Raw genomic sequence first — 12,916 nt, 5'->3', positions numbered from 1 at the left:
TAAGAAAAAATGCTTTAATGAGTATTTAGTAAGAAATATTACATTTGAACTACTCTTAATAAATGTATGTATACGTCAAATATTTACAAGTGTTTTTTTAAACCGCAACACAACTTAGCAGGTTAAGTAGAGCATGGTCGCCATCTAGAGGTGACAGACAGAAAGAGAAGAGATATTTAGCAAAATCCCATTTCAAAGTAGACTGTGTAACTTCGTCTCACCAAAGGAGGTCAGTGTTAATCTTCTTAATGACGTTGGTCAAGAGCTTCTTGGCCGGAATGAACGACTCAATGATGCTTTCAATCTGCTGGATCCTGCAGACAGACACATGCAAAGACTGGATGAAACCCTGGCCTTTTCTTAGATTTAAACGTTAAAACGCTGTCAGAGCTTTCCTTCGGTCATACTTACGTTGTGTTCCCGATGATGGCGTTGAAGCTGTGCACCTGAAGACTATAGATGTGGGTGTCCAAGCTGACAGAAAAGGTCACCTCGAATTTGGCGCACGTCCTCAGACTACTGAAGAGAATATGTACACTACAACAAGACAATGGCAGTTATTTTTCCAAGTCAATGAAGTAATACAGCATAGTTTTCCTTTGAAGACAGCTAACTTCATAAAGGACTCTTACCGAGTGTCCACACAGCGGATGTCCACAATATTGAGCCGTAAACCTCCCCACATTTTTAGCAGCCGTATCTCCTCCCCCAAGAGACGACAGTGACTGACCACCAAGGACACGTCAGAGAGCAGCTGAGCGCAGCAGGAAGAGGAATACATACAGTAACCATTTATTCTAGAACACCAAGACTCAACTTCCATTCATCCACCCGCACCTCAAGAAGGCCAGTATTTTCATAATGCCTCATATTAACTCATTAGCAAGATCTCAGTGTATAGACTGGTCATATATTGTATACGTATAACTCTGGGAAAAACTGTTGATTTTGTTAATACTTGGGTTGTTTAAATTGTTTATTTTTCTATATTGTGTATTTTGTACTGCTTAACTGATTCTGTACTCTTGCTGCTGTGCAATGCAAATTTCCCCACTGAGGGACGAATAAAGGCATATCTTATCTTATCTTACCTCTTGAACACGACTGCTTGTCGGGTATTTCTCCACCCAAGCTGTTTGGCTGTCAATGTGCTGGGAGAGCAGCTTGTGAACCAGGCGGGCGTGACATTGCGACCTTGTGTCTACATGCAAAATGAAATGCATAGATGGAAATGTACAAAGAAAATGCAATAAGCACAACATACATCCTGGAAATGACATACATAAGACAAACTTGAATATAAAATTTATATAAAACAAACCCTTTTTCGGGACTTGTGGTGAGACAATATCAAAGATGGACTAACTGACTAATCCGGTTTCCTTATGTAGATATACACACACACTTAAATATGAAAGTGGTCCCCCGCATTCTTTGCAGCCCTGGGTGGCTTTTTTGAAACTTTTTTGAAAGTAAAAATACCCTCATATTTGAGACAGTACTGTAATTGAATGTGGACTTTGTATTTTTCCCCTCTCACCATCAAGTAGAAATGTAAAAGTGATGTGTGAAATTTCATGCTCAGGATCCTCAGCAGCACCATTTCCTGCAAAAAACAAAAACATGTATTTTAGATCCCTGCCAAAAAGAGAGAAAAATCACAGGGCCATGATGCTGACTGACATTCATGACAACTGATTGAGGAACCACTTTTCTATTTGCGTCAGAGTGGTGAGATTCACGAGTATGTGTAGTGTGTAGTAGTAGTGTGTTGGATGACATGAAGTACCTTTGTACATCAACTGCAGATGCAACGTGTCACTGAGGAAAGTGTAGACTGCATATTGGTCTGTCTTTTCTTTCAACCTCCATTCATTGAGCCTATGAAAAAACATGCATAAATATCCTTTTGTGAAAATGCCGGAAAGAAAAACTGCACAAGAAATGATGACTGACATATTGAAGATGGCAATGGAGCCCTCGAGGTTTGCAACGTCAGCTTTCAGGTAGTCGAGTTTGCTCGAAGTTTGCTTTTTCTGCATCTCCAGTTCACATATTTGACTGCAGCAGGAGAAAAAATGCATATCAATAAAATTAAAACATTATTACAACAAAATGGACTCTTAATTTTAGAGTTTTTTTTTTTTAAAGTCAGTTTACCGCTCGTTGTCATTCAATGTGTCATTGACTTTCTGCAATTCTGTTGGAGAAAAATATATGGTTTCGTTTAATTATTGGACGAAAAGTATACAAATACAACAAAATATGCAGTATTCAACTTACCTTCCTGGAGTGTTTTCAGACTTGGCTTGCTGTCAGTTCCTTTCACCTCAATTGCTGCAAGTTCTGGGTAGAAAAAAACCGTTTTAATGACTTAAACACTCACTGTTCTTTTAATTTAATTTAATGTTTTTATTCAGCAGACAAACATAGCGTGCAAATATGTCAAAACAGTAGGAGTTACCTGCTTCCAAATCACTAATGCAGTCATCCAGCATTCTGATCATCCCCTCAGATTCGTCAACTTTAACTTTTAGTTTCTGCTGTTCAGCCTGACAAAATACAATGTCACATTGAAGATCGCCGACCAGTTTTAAAAGCACTTTGGAGTACTGTCTAGTTACCGTAATAGCCTGCACGACACCTGTGTACAGGACCTCCTTCATTTCATGCGAGCGGACTTTGCTCATCTTTCTGAAGTAGTTGTTTCTTTCTTTCAGTTTTACACCAAAACATTTGAGCTGCAGATTCAAGCAAATACAGACAGGTCAGGATAAAGTTAATACACATACTGGAGATTTTTTGTCGTTCTATTCACATGAAAAGGACAATAACCACACTGTGTTGATAAAAGCTGTCATTTTCTGCCATTTCTTTTACATATGTACGAGTCATGTTCCTAGATGGATGTTAGTCGAGTTTTTGTGTAAGTCAGATTTTATACCTAGATTAACTCTGAACTCACTCACATTGTTTTCAGAGCACAGTAGGGACATACAGTAGAAAATACAGTAAAGAAAACTCCTGTCCTTACTCTGTGGTTTATTAGGAGTAGAAAATTGAAATGGCAAGAGAACACATGAAACAATAATAAGTTATTACTCTCCAAATTGTCCATAGGTATGAATGTGCGACCCTCGTGAGGATAAGCGGTAGAAAATGAATGAATGAATGAATAGTTTACATTGGCAATGGAGTCCGAGTCCACTCGCGAAAAGGACAACGAAAAAATGTATGAACTATCATAGTACAATTAAATACTAGTACTTTAAATGGCACCAGACAGTGTAGATGTGTTGAAATGACATTTAATATGACCTTTTGGCGCTATGTTAGTATCAAGTAAGCAAAAGCAGCAATACCTCATTTTCTGAAGAATTTTTCATCTCTTCCCATAATGCTTGATTGACCATTTTAAGAGGTTTGTCCAAGTCCCGCATTCGGTAATTCAACCTGAGAAGACAAAACAAGTGTGCTTTGAACTTAATGTAACTGCAAGTGATACGTTTAAGGAATAATAGTGATCACTAAATTGTCCATAGGTATGAATGTGAGTGTGTATGATTGTTTATACTATGCGCTGGCCGTAAGTCCAGGGTGGATAGGCTCCAGCATATGAGGCTAGGTGGCATAGAAAAATAATGAATGAATAGCAATCTCACCCTTCCACTTTTTCAGACAGGCTCTTGATGTCTGCTTCATAGACCAGCTGTTTGGGCCGATTTATAAGTTTGTCTTTCACTACATCCATCGGTGTACAATCTGTGTCGAATGAAGACTGAGCCAAAACAAAAACAAGTCTATTAATGCATGTTATTGTGGTTTTTATATAGGTTCACAGAATAAAACCTACTCTGCCAGGAAGCATGCTTTGCCGGGGTTTATGGATCACAAAGTCAATGTTGAAGAGCTTAAGGAACTCTGATACCGTTATTGTGCCATCTTCGAATTTCTGAAAGACAATCATTGATAAATGGAGGGCAGAGTAGAGGTACTGAAACATACATTTACAACTACAAAGCCTCTGTACATCAGTGGAGTAGTCTTCTAGTTGAGATTCCAGCATGCTCCGTTTCAAAGCTGCAGATAAGAAAGTAAACATGTTTAACATAATTTGGAGGAACAATTCTTTTTAAAAAGTCAAATCAAATGAAAGAACATTGAGAGGCCTTACTGGAGTCGCTTCTGCTGCTAGACGTGTGAGTACTGCTGGAGGAATCCATAGTGTGTATTGTCGTTGGAGCTGTAATGATGTTACCATCATATTGCAGAATATGAGGGTGTATTCCCTGGAGTCATAAGAAATAGAACCAAGTGGACATCTGTTGACAATTTATTGACCAACTTAAAAATAAATAAACTGGCAAAACTGGCAAATCTCAAGAGTACAGTGGAACCTCAACTGTTGAATGTCTAAAGTTTGACCCAAATTTTAAGACAATTTACTTAAATGTCATACATAATTGAGACATCAAAGTGTTCAAAATGTTTTGAAATCTGAAAAAAAGTCAACCAGTGTCAAGGGACGGATTGTGTTTTACTTTAGAGCAGGGGTCTCAAACACGCGGCCAGTGGGCCAATTGTGGCCCGCAGGACACTAGTTTGAGGCCCCCGCCTTGATATGAAAATTTAATGTTAGTGCGACCCGCGCAAGTTTGATATGGATGCTGTATGGTATCATGTACCCAGAAAAAATTATTACGTTTGATTAATGTTCATGTTAAAGGTTAAATAACTGTTAATAGTTATCCTCCCTATCCGTGTGGAAGTGGTAGGTTTTTGGCTATTTAAGTTTAAACGAAATAACTTGAAGGCTACCGTTTAGGTCGCTAGCTCTCTCGTTTGCGAGTTAGCATGTGTCTCAAGACCCTGCAGTTGCGCAGTATGTTGTAAATAAAGAGTATAAATGTGACTATATTCGTGTTTTGTCATGTCTACAGGGCTCTAATAATGCTTTGTTCATTTTAATCTGAAAAAAAAAAAATTGTCTACCCACCAACTATGTGGTTTCTTAAGTTTTTATTATTTGCCGTTTTATTATTATTATTATATTTATTTATTACTGATTGATTGATTTTCTTTATTCTTGATTTGTTTATTTATTTTTCATCTTATTTTGTGTAGAAAAATAAAAATTAAGATATTTGAGAACAGTGGAATGTTTTATCAGAGCTTTTCTTGTTGAAAATCGGAACCAAAGTAAAGTTTATTCATTTTTCTGTTTCTGCGTTTTTTTTTTTGTTGTTTTTTTTTTGAAAAACTGATGCGGCCCAGTCTCACCCAGACCCTAGCTCCAGTGGCCCCCAGGTAAATTGAGTTTGAGACCCCTGCTTTAGAGGTTCCACTGTAACAGAAATTGACTTACCGTCTCAACAGCCTCAGAAACCATCAGATTGGACTTTTTCATTTTCTTCTCCTCAGTGTTACTTTCATCCGATGGCAAACGTCTCTTTATTGCAGGGGCACAATTTGCACTGTCTTCTTCAAAAACATCCAATAAAGATTCATCGATGTTGAAACCTTCAAAAGGGATAGCATTTTCCGGGATTTTCGGAGCACTCCTATCATCCAATGTTTCTGATAAATCTTCGCAGCTATCAAGCTCTTCATCATAAATGTCACTCACGTCATCATCATTCCAGTTGCCCAAATTATTTGCAGTATTGTTAGTTGTGGTCCGACTGGCACTTTTTCTCTCAGAATTCATGTGGCTGGAGTTTGCCTTTTTTGGATCATCAGCTCTGTTTTTCTGAGGGAGTTTTGCCTTAAAGCCTCCCACTGAAAGTCTTGACATCAGCTCTTTAGTCTTAAGCTTGAAAGGAGTTTCCACAGTTGCATATTCTTGTGGAGGATATGGTGCTTCGCCCTTAGTATTTCCTAAATCTGTTTCAACATCTGGCACTGCTGCAGGGAGCAAATCATTCTTGGTGTTGTCGACGCCAGGGTCCAAATGAGGCGTAGGTGATTTGCAGCTGTCCACAGCTGGAGTCTCAGGAGTTGGGTTTACCAAGCAGCTCAAACGCCTCACTTTTTTGTGGAGATCAGCTAAACTTATTCGTCGAGACTTTCTTGAAGGACTATCGTGATCATTAGCAATGGGTGATTCATCGTCTTTTCTAATCTTGGTTTCTTTTGAGTCTACATGATCTGGAACATTCGAGATTTCCATTCCATCGTGTTTGCTTGGTCCTGATTCTTGATTGGACTGAGGTGAAGTTGCCTTTCTAGCTTCTTGAAGACCAGCATATGGGTCTTGTGTTGATGATTGAGAGGGCTCATCTGAACATTTTTCTACAACAATCAAGCCTGTTTGAAGTTCAGTCATGTTCATGCCAACATCAGCTGCTGCTCCTTGTAATGAGGCAGCCATGTTTGGGATTTCATTCACATCATTATCCACAAGAGCTTGAACCTTGGTTGCATTATCCATGCATGGTGTTTTTGGTAGGGCTGGGATGAAGTGGTCTAGATCAGAGGTTTCTGGAAAGGACGGCTCTGCTGGAGGTTCCTCTCTGGTGATCATGGGATTAGCCAAGCAGGAATCGTTCGTTTTAAATCCTGTATCAAAACTGAGTACTGACAAAGATCTATTTCTTGACAGACTAGTCATCTTTTCTCTTTTCTTGATAGGAGGATCTTCGTTTAAAATTGAATTTCCTGAAATGCTTACAGTGTGTCTTCGTTGCATATCCTTAGTGGTATCATCTGCAGAGAACCTTAAGGTTTTCTCTCCTCCAACTGGCAAAATAGCCACATTTGTTATGGTGTGTGGTTCAAAAGGAGTATCAGTGTTTACGGTGTGGCTTGTTTCATTCATAGCTGCATCACCTGCAGAAAACATAATGGTTTTCTCTCCTCCAACAGGTACACAGACCACATTTTGTGCTCCTGGTTTCCTGGTATCGATGGCTACAGTGCGGCTTCGGGTCACATCCATAGCTGCATCATCTGCCGTTAATTGCAAGGTTTTCTCACCTCCAATCAGTAAGGTATCCAGTTTCTGTTTGGTCCTTCTTTCAATATGACTGTCAATGTTTACCGTATGGCTTTGTGTCACATCCATAGCTGCATCATCTGCAGAAAACCGCAAGGTTTTCTCTCCTCCAATCAGTAAAACATCCACATTTTGTTTGGTCCTTCTTTCAATATGAGTATCAATGTTTACGGTATGGCTTCGTGTCACATCCATAGCTGCATCATCTGCAGAAAACCTCAAGGTCTTCTCTCCTCTAATCGGTAAAACATCCACATTTTGTTTGGTCCTTGGTTCAAAATGGGTGTCAATGTTTACAGTATGGCTTCGTGTCACATCCATAGCTGCATCATCTGCAAAAAAACGCAAGGTTTTCTCTCCTCCAATCGGTAAAACATCCACATTTTGTTTGGTCCTTCTTTCAATATGAGTATCAATGTTTACAGTATGGCTTCGTGTCACATCCATAGCTGCATCATCTGCAAAAAAACGCAAGGTTTTCTCTCCTCCAATCGGTAAAACATCCACATTTTGTTTGGTCCTTCTTTCAATATGAGTATCAATGTTTACAGTATGGCTTCGTGTCACATCCATAGCTGCATCATCTGAAGAAAACCGCAAGGTTTTCTCTCCTCCAATCGGTAAAACATCCACATTTTGTTTGGTCCTTCTTTCAATATGGGTGTCAATGTTTACAGTATGGCTTCGTGTCACATCCATAGCTGCATCATCTGCAGAAAACCGCAAGGTTTTCTCTCCTCCAGTCGGTAAAACATCTACATTTCGTTTGGTCCTTGGTTCAAAATGGGTGTCAATGTTTACAGTATGGCTTCGTGTCACATCCATAGCTGCATCATCTGCAGAAAACCTCATGGTTTTCTCTCCTCCAATCGGTAAAACATCCACATTTTGTTTGGGCCTTCTTTCAATATGGGTGTCAATGTTTACAGTATGGCTTCGTGTCACATCCATAGCTGCATCATCTGCAGAAAACCTTATGGTTTTCTCTCCTCCAATTGGTAAAGCATTCACTTTTTGTTTGGTCCTTGGTTCAATTTGTGTATCAATGTTTACAGTATGGCTTCGTGTCACATCCATAGCTGCATCATCTGCAGAAAACCGCAAGGTTTTCTCTCCTCCAATCGGTAAAGCATCCACATTTTGTTTGGTCCTTGATTCAATATCCATCCATTTTCTATACCACTTATCTTCACTAAGGTTGCGGGCCATTGGTTCAAAATGAGTATCAATGTTTACGGTATGGCTTCGTGTGACATCCATAGTTGCATCATCTGCAGAAAACCACCTTGTTCTTTCGCCTCCAACTGGTAGAATGTCCACATTTGTTTTGATGTGTGGCTCAAAATGACTATCAATGTTTACGGTATGGCTTCGGGTCACATCCATATCTGCATCATCTGCAGTAAACCTTAGTGTTTTCTCTCCTCCAGCAGGTACAATGTCAACCTTATGGTGTTGTCCGGGGTCCACAAGAGTGGTCATTTTTGTGGTGTGACTTTGTGTCACATCCATAGCGCAGTCATCTGCACTGAACCTCACAGTCCTCTCCTCTTTGGGCAGTAAATTGACCGCATTTTTGTGTGACTGCATTGGTAAAACACAGTCTATGTTCACAGTGTGACTTCGAGTCACATCCATGAGTACGCTGTCGTCAGTGAATCTCATCGTTTTCTGCCTGCAGTCCTCTTGACTATCACAAGTCATCTGAGAAAGACATTTTCAGTTAGGACGATATAATCAAAATCAGATTGCTGTCCAAGTTCTGCCCATCTTTTTAATTATCTGCTTGGCCAATAGAAAAGAGAACGCGGAATTTATAGTTAATACGTAATTGTTCTCATGCCGAGGCTTTCCATCCTTTCATTCCAAAGTACAATTCGAAATAAGTGAACTCACCTGATGTTGAAAAGAGGCCTTTAATGACGTTTCTTTCCCTAAATGAAGAGATGGAGATTTAAGCAATGTTTTTTTATATGCATCGTTTGCCAAATTCTTTGCCAAGCTTTGTCAGTCACTATACCTGTATTATAAGATGACCTCTGCTTTTCAGTACAGAACTGTTGAGATGAGGTTTGTCCGCCTTGAGGGTGGATTTCCTGTGCAGGTCGGAAAGAGTGAAGTGGGTCATTACTCCCACGAATCTCTATATGTCCCGTTTGAACTTCTGTCATATCCATGCTCAGGTCATCTTCAGGACAGACTGGATCTCCATTGGATGGTGTCTTGGTCACCACAGTGTTAGCCATTCCGGAATATCCTGAATTCAGGCTGGTGTCTTTGGGCTTTAAGAGGCTGGCAAAGACTCCGGAGTCCAAATTATTTGCAGATGAAGATCGGCCTAGAGTATCTTTGTGTCTCTTTTCCACAGAAGTCACAGTTTTTCTAACATTGTCATAAATAGGGGCAGCTGACTGATCTGTTGTGTTTTTAACAGGGTGACTCTGCGTCATGTGCACATAGGCATCATCTGCAGGGAACATCACTGTTTTCTCTGTGTGTTCTTCAGCGTCCCCCCTTAGGAACCTTTTGGGCACAAAAGACAAGATCATTTGTTCCACATTGTCTGGTATGTCCTGCAAATAATTACTACAAACCACATTGATTACAATATAAAACAAAGATTTTTATGACTTTATACAGTAATTACACTTTTAACTATTATTAGAGCCCTGTAGGCATGAAATAACATCCCTATAGTCACATTTATACTTCCAGTATTCTTTGTTTACAACTCATTGCAGGTAATGCGCAGGCGACAGGATCATGGCAAGGACATACGAGACGGTTTTAACAAGCATGCTGCTGAGCTGAGCTAACGCGTTTGCCTTGATTTATTTATAAACTTAAGAAAGTCTTTCAAACGGAGTTTGGAAGAAGGACAAGCTAAGAGCCAAAAACTTACCACTTCCACACAGAATGGGAAGAGAACGTATTTTCACTACACATCAGACATGCCTTAGCTGACTACTTGTGGTGTGAAGGTAATCTAACTGAATAACATCTCACTACTCTAACACTACTGGCACCTAGTGACTAGAATACTGGACTACATATAATTTGTCTTTGCTTGTTTTTTTTTAAAATAACAATAGTCAACCACACAACAGCGGCCATTTGTTAATGAATTTTTGAATGCCGATGTAGCGAGGGTCGACTATATTACATTTGACGACTTATGGTTGCATCAATACGGTAATTACTACTACTAATCTAACAGAAAAGACAATATGAGATGAACAGGAAACGTACCTGTGTTCAGGTGCTGCAAAAAAAAAAAAAAGGTTTGCAGAATTGTTAGAATGTGCCTTAAAGTGACAGTATTAGGAAGTTACATTTGTTCACTGGAATAAGGGTACCTTTTGGTGTGAATGAGCCAGGTGTCATAATGGCGTGCTTCTGTGGGTTCTCTTGGTTCTGTGATTCTTGTGACCCTTTGTCAGACTGGGAGTACATTTCTTGTGAGGGAAAGAGACACTGAAAAGGATCGTCATTATCATCAGTCAACCCCGTAACACGACAGGTGTCGACAACGTCATCATCTTGAGAGAGTGCACTGCCACGGAACGATTCTCTCACATTCCCAGTATTTTTAACAGAAGATGGAACCTGATTTTTTATATCCACGTTGAACTTCTGGGTTTTAGTCTGGGAAAGGTTTGTGTCCACATTCAATCCAGTTGGTTTTGAAAGACTTGCAGGAAAAATGGTCGAAGTTGGATCAAAACTCGACACTGGTAGATTGAAATCTGTGTTTCTACCAGAAAATGGAAAATCTAACCCCCTAGCCATGTTAACATTATGGCCGTTGCAGTCTGCTGAAGGCATCACTGTAGTCTCGCCACTCTGAAATACATTGAAACTGTTCTTCTGTGGCGTATCAACAAGATAGTCGACATCGATGTTGATGGTGTGAGACTGGGTCATGTCCATGATTCCATCATCCGCACAATACATCACAGTTTTCTCTCCAAAGTCAGTGTCAGAGATGACCTGAAGACAAGTTACATGTAAATGAATGCTGGCTAAATGTACATATAAAACATTTAGGAAGATATATTATCATCTTGGTGGTAGCGCGGAGGAAAAAGGAAAAATAAAGCCAAGCCCACCTTTTCGTTTTGGTCAGAGGCACGAAGAGGTGCACTCAGCAGGGTTTCCATTCCTATATGAGACACAAATATTAATACAAGTAATACAACTCATAAACTGCAGTTGATCAGTACTGTAATGTGCACCAGTAATTTGTTGAATCCCATCTTCACTTGACACCTGGAGCCTAGAGTGGGCAAAAATTAAAATTATTTGTTGTTGGATTGTGTAATGTTAAAACAAACTATGTTGTTTTAGTACATTTTAGACAATCACTTCAAATAGTTAGGTTACCTATTTTGTGTTGGGGTACCTGTTGAAACATTACAAAAATATTAGAAAATTGCTTATTATTTAATATTAAATCCAATGTATTGAAAACAAAAACCACTGTACTTGTTGACATAAGCTCTTGTAATGGACTTCGGCCTGACGAGGCATTTTTCCCATCCCTAGAAAATGTAAAAAAAAAATATTTATTAGAATGAAACAGTTACACTCTTTGAATACAATGAATTAAATTAAATGACTGTGGTGTTTTACTTGGGGAAAAGAAGAACATCATTGGCTGGTGCAAAGCTAACTCTTCTGGAAATCCTTTTTTCCACTGGTTTGGCACTTTCAACCTTGATTCATATAATAAACAATATTTACCAAAGGTTTAAAATATCCTGGTTATTTATATGTTTTAAATGTATAAATCTCAAATGCAGAAATGTGTTTACCTGATTTTCCTGTTGCTCTGTATCAGAGAATTTTATTGATTTCCGAGGAGCTTTTAATATCTGAAAATCATAAATTGACAGCATGGTTCATGCCAATGATTGTAGCAATATTTAGTACATTCTTTAGTCAAAGATACATTGGATTACTCACAGAAGAAATGCGTCTCTTGGAGAATCCACTGTTTTCACTGTAAAAAAAAACACACCACACAATTATCGCCTGTATGGTATTTATTTTAATATTAAACATGGCATGTCAAAAGTGCTTCACTCACTCATTCCTGCCAAGGTCCAGGGGCTCCATTTTTAACTAAAACATGAAAAGATTTGTTTATTTTATTTTTAAAGCTTACTAACGATTGTAAAGAAATGCTACACACAAAAAGTGATAAAACAAATGTACGTCAATACATTTGAGACTAGTGTGCACCATAAACAGTAGCAAGGGTAGTTTTGAAACGTACACTGTATAAACTTATGTGAATTTAGTAGGAGCGCCTTTGTAAACAAACGCCCGCCCAAAAGTTCCAACAAGCTTTACAATAAACGACAAATCACACAACAACAACAACTACTACTACTACTACTACTGGGTTCAGGTTCCCTTGAATGAAACAAGACACTGAAAGAATTTCGCAAAGTCTAAATTTGGGTTTTATTCTATCTGTATTTGACTGTTAGCATTAGCATATATATACGGTATCCTTTTTTATTTGGCTAGTCGCATTAGCATTTGTAAGTGACGGTTAGCATTAGCGTGATATTGACACAAGTGCATAAATGTCGTGCGAACAAATAAACATGCTGTACATACCTTGTAGTTGTTACTGCTACTTGTTACACAACAATTATGTCCATTACGTCCAGATGAACCAAGTTGGACATAAGAAAGGCTAACTTGGACGAAGCTAACGTCAACGAGAGGTTAACGTCAGGAGTTTTGAATTTAGCCGCCTCCACGCATGCGCATTAGGTGGTTTCCGGAGCAGGTTAGTTGTTCATCTTTTCTGTATGTAATTATTTTTATTTTTATGTAATTATTGATGTAATGAAGTTGGCTTACAGTGTTATTGAACAACACAATATATATAAAATTACATGAGCGTTA

At 38.9% G+C, this 12,916-nt stretch overlaps 1 protein-coding gene across 2 annotated transcripts; it reads right to left on the bottom strand.

Annotated features, from left to right (window-relative positions):
- knl1 (kinetochore scaffold 1) lies at positions 1 to 12,910 on the bottom strand. 2 transcript variants are annotated; one of them, XM_058057701.1, is made up of 31 exons: positions 12,623 to 12,910; positions 12,084 to 12,118; positions 11,960 to 11,996; positions 11,809 to 11,868; positions 11,627 to 11,709; positions 11,480 to 11,535; positions 11,378 to 11,396; positions 11,230 to 11,270; positions 11,104 to 11,156; positions 10,351 to 10,984; positions 10,244 to 10,256; positions 9,015 to 9,517; positions 8,891 to 8,928; positions 5,366 to 8,698; positions 4,175 to 4,289; positions 4,023 to 4,080; positions 3,854 to 3,953; positions 3,663 to 3,778; positions 3,363 to 3,453; positions 2,625 to 2,741; positions 2,465 to 2,552; positions 2,284 to 2,346; positions 2,161 to 2,200; positions 1,957 to 2,061; positions 1,790 to 1,881; positions 1,541 to 1,606; positions 1,092 to 1,201; positions 633 to 754; positions 412 to 537; positions 222 to 314; positions 1 to 144 (listed from the first exon to the last, which is right to left on the bottom strand). In XM_058057701.1, coding segments are annotated over exons 2-31 (6,402 nt in total). In that variant the 5' UTR covers positions 12,113 to 12,118; positions 12,623 to 12,910; the 3' UTR covers positions 1 to 143. The 2 variants fall into 2 exon arrangements, with proteins under 2 accessions (XP_057913684.1, XP_057913685.1); XM_058057702.1 differs by having other exon boundaries at positions 3,854 to 3,952; positions 4,031 to 4,080.
- Between the last annotated feature and the right edge of the window lie 6 nt (positions 12,911 to 12,916).

Source organism: Doryrhamphus excisus, chromosome 19 (assembly GCF_030265055.1).
Source record: "Doryrhamphus excisus isolate RoL2022-K1 chromosome 19, RoL_Dexc_1.0, whole genome shotgun sequence".
Taxonomy (NCBI): domain Eukaryota; kingdom Metazoa; phylum Chordata; class Actinopteri; order Syngnathiformes; family Syngnathidae; genus Doryrhamphus; species Doryrhamphus excisus.
This window is presented reverse-complemented; position numbering and strand designations above follow the sequence as displayed.

What these genes read in the sequence shown, in the direction of transcription:
- knl1 (XM_058057701.1), bottom strand. Translation starts at nt 12,112, where the DNA reads ATGGAGCCCCTGGACCTTGGCAGGAATGA. An exon ending in GATGTTCTTCTTTTCCCCAA is followed by an intron (nt 11,536 to 11,626) that starts GTAAAACACCAC and finishes TACATTTTCTAG; the next exon opens with GGATGGGAAAAATGCCTCGT. An exon ending in CCTCTGACCAAAACGAAAAG is followed by an intron (nt 10,985 to 11,103) that starts GTGGGCTTGGCT and finishes ACTTGTCTTCAG; the next exon opens with GTCATCTCTGACACTGACTT.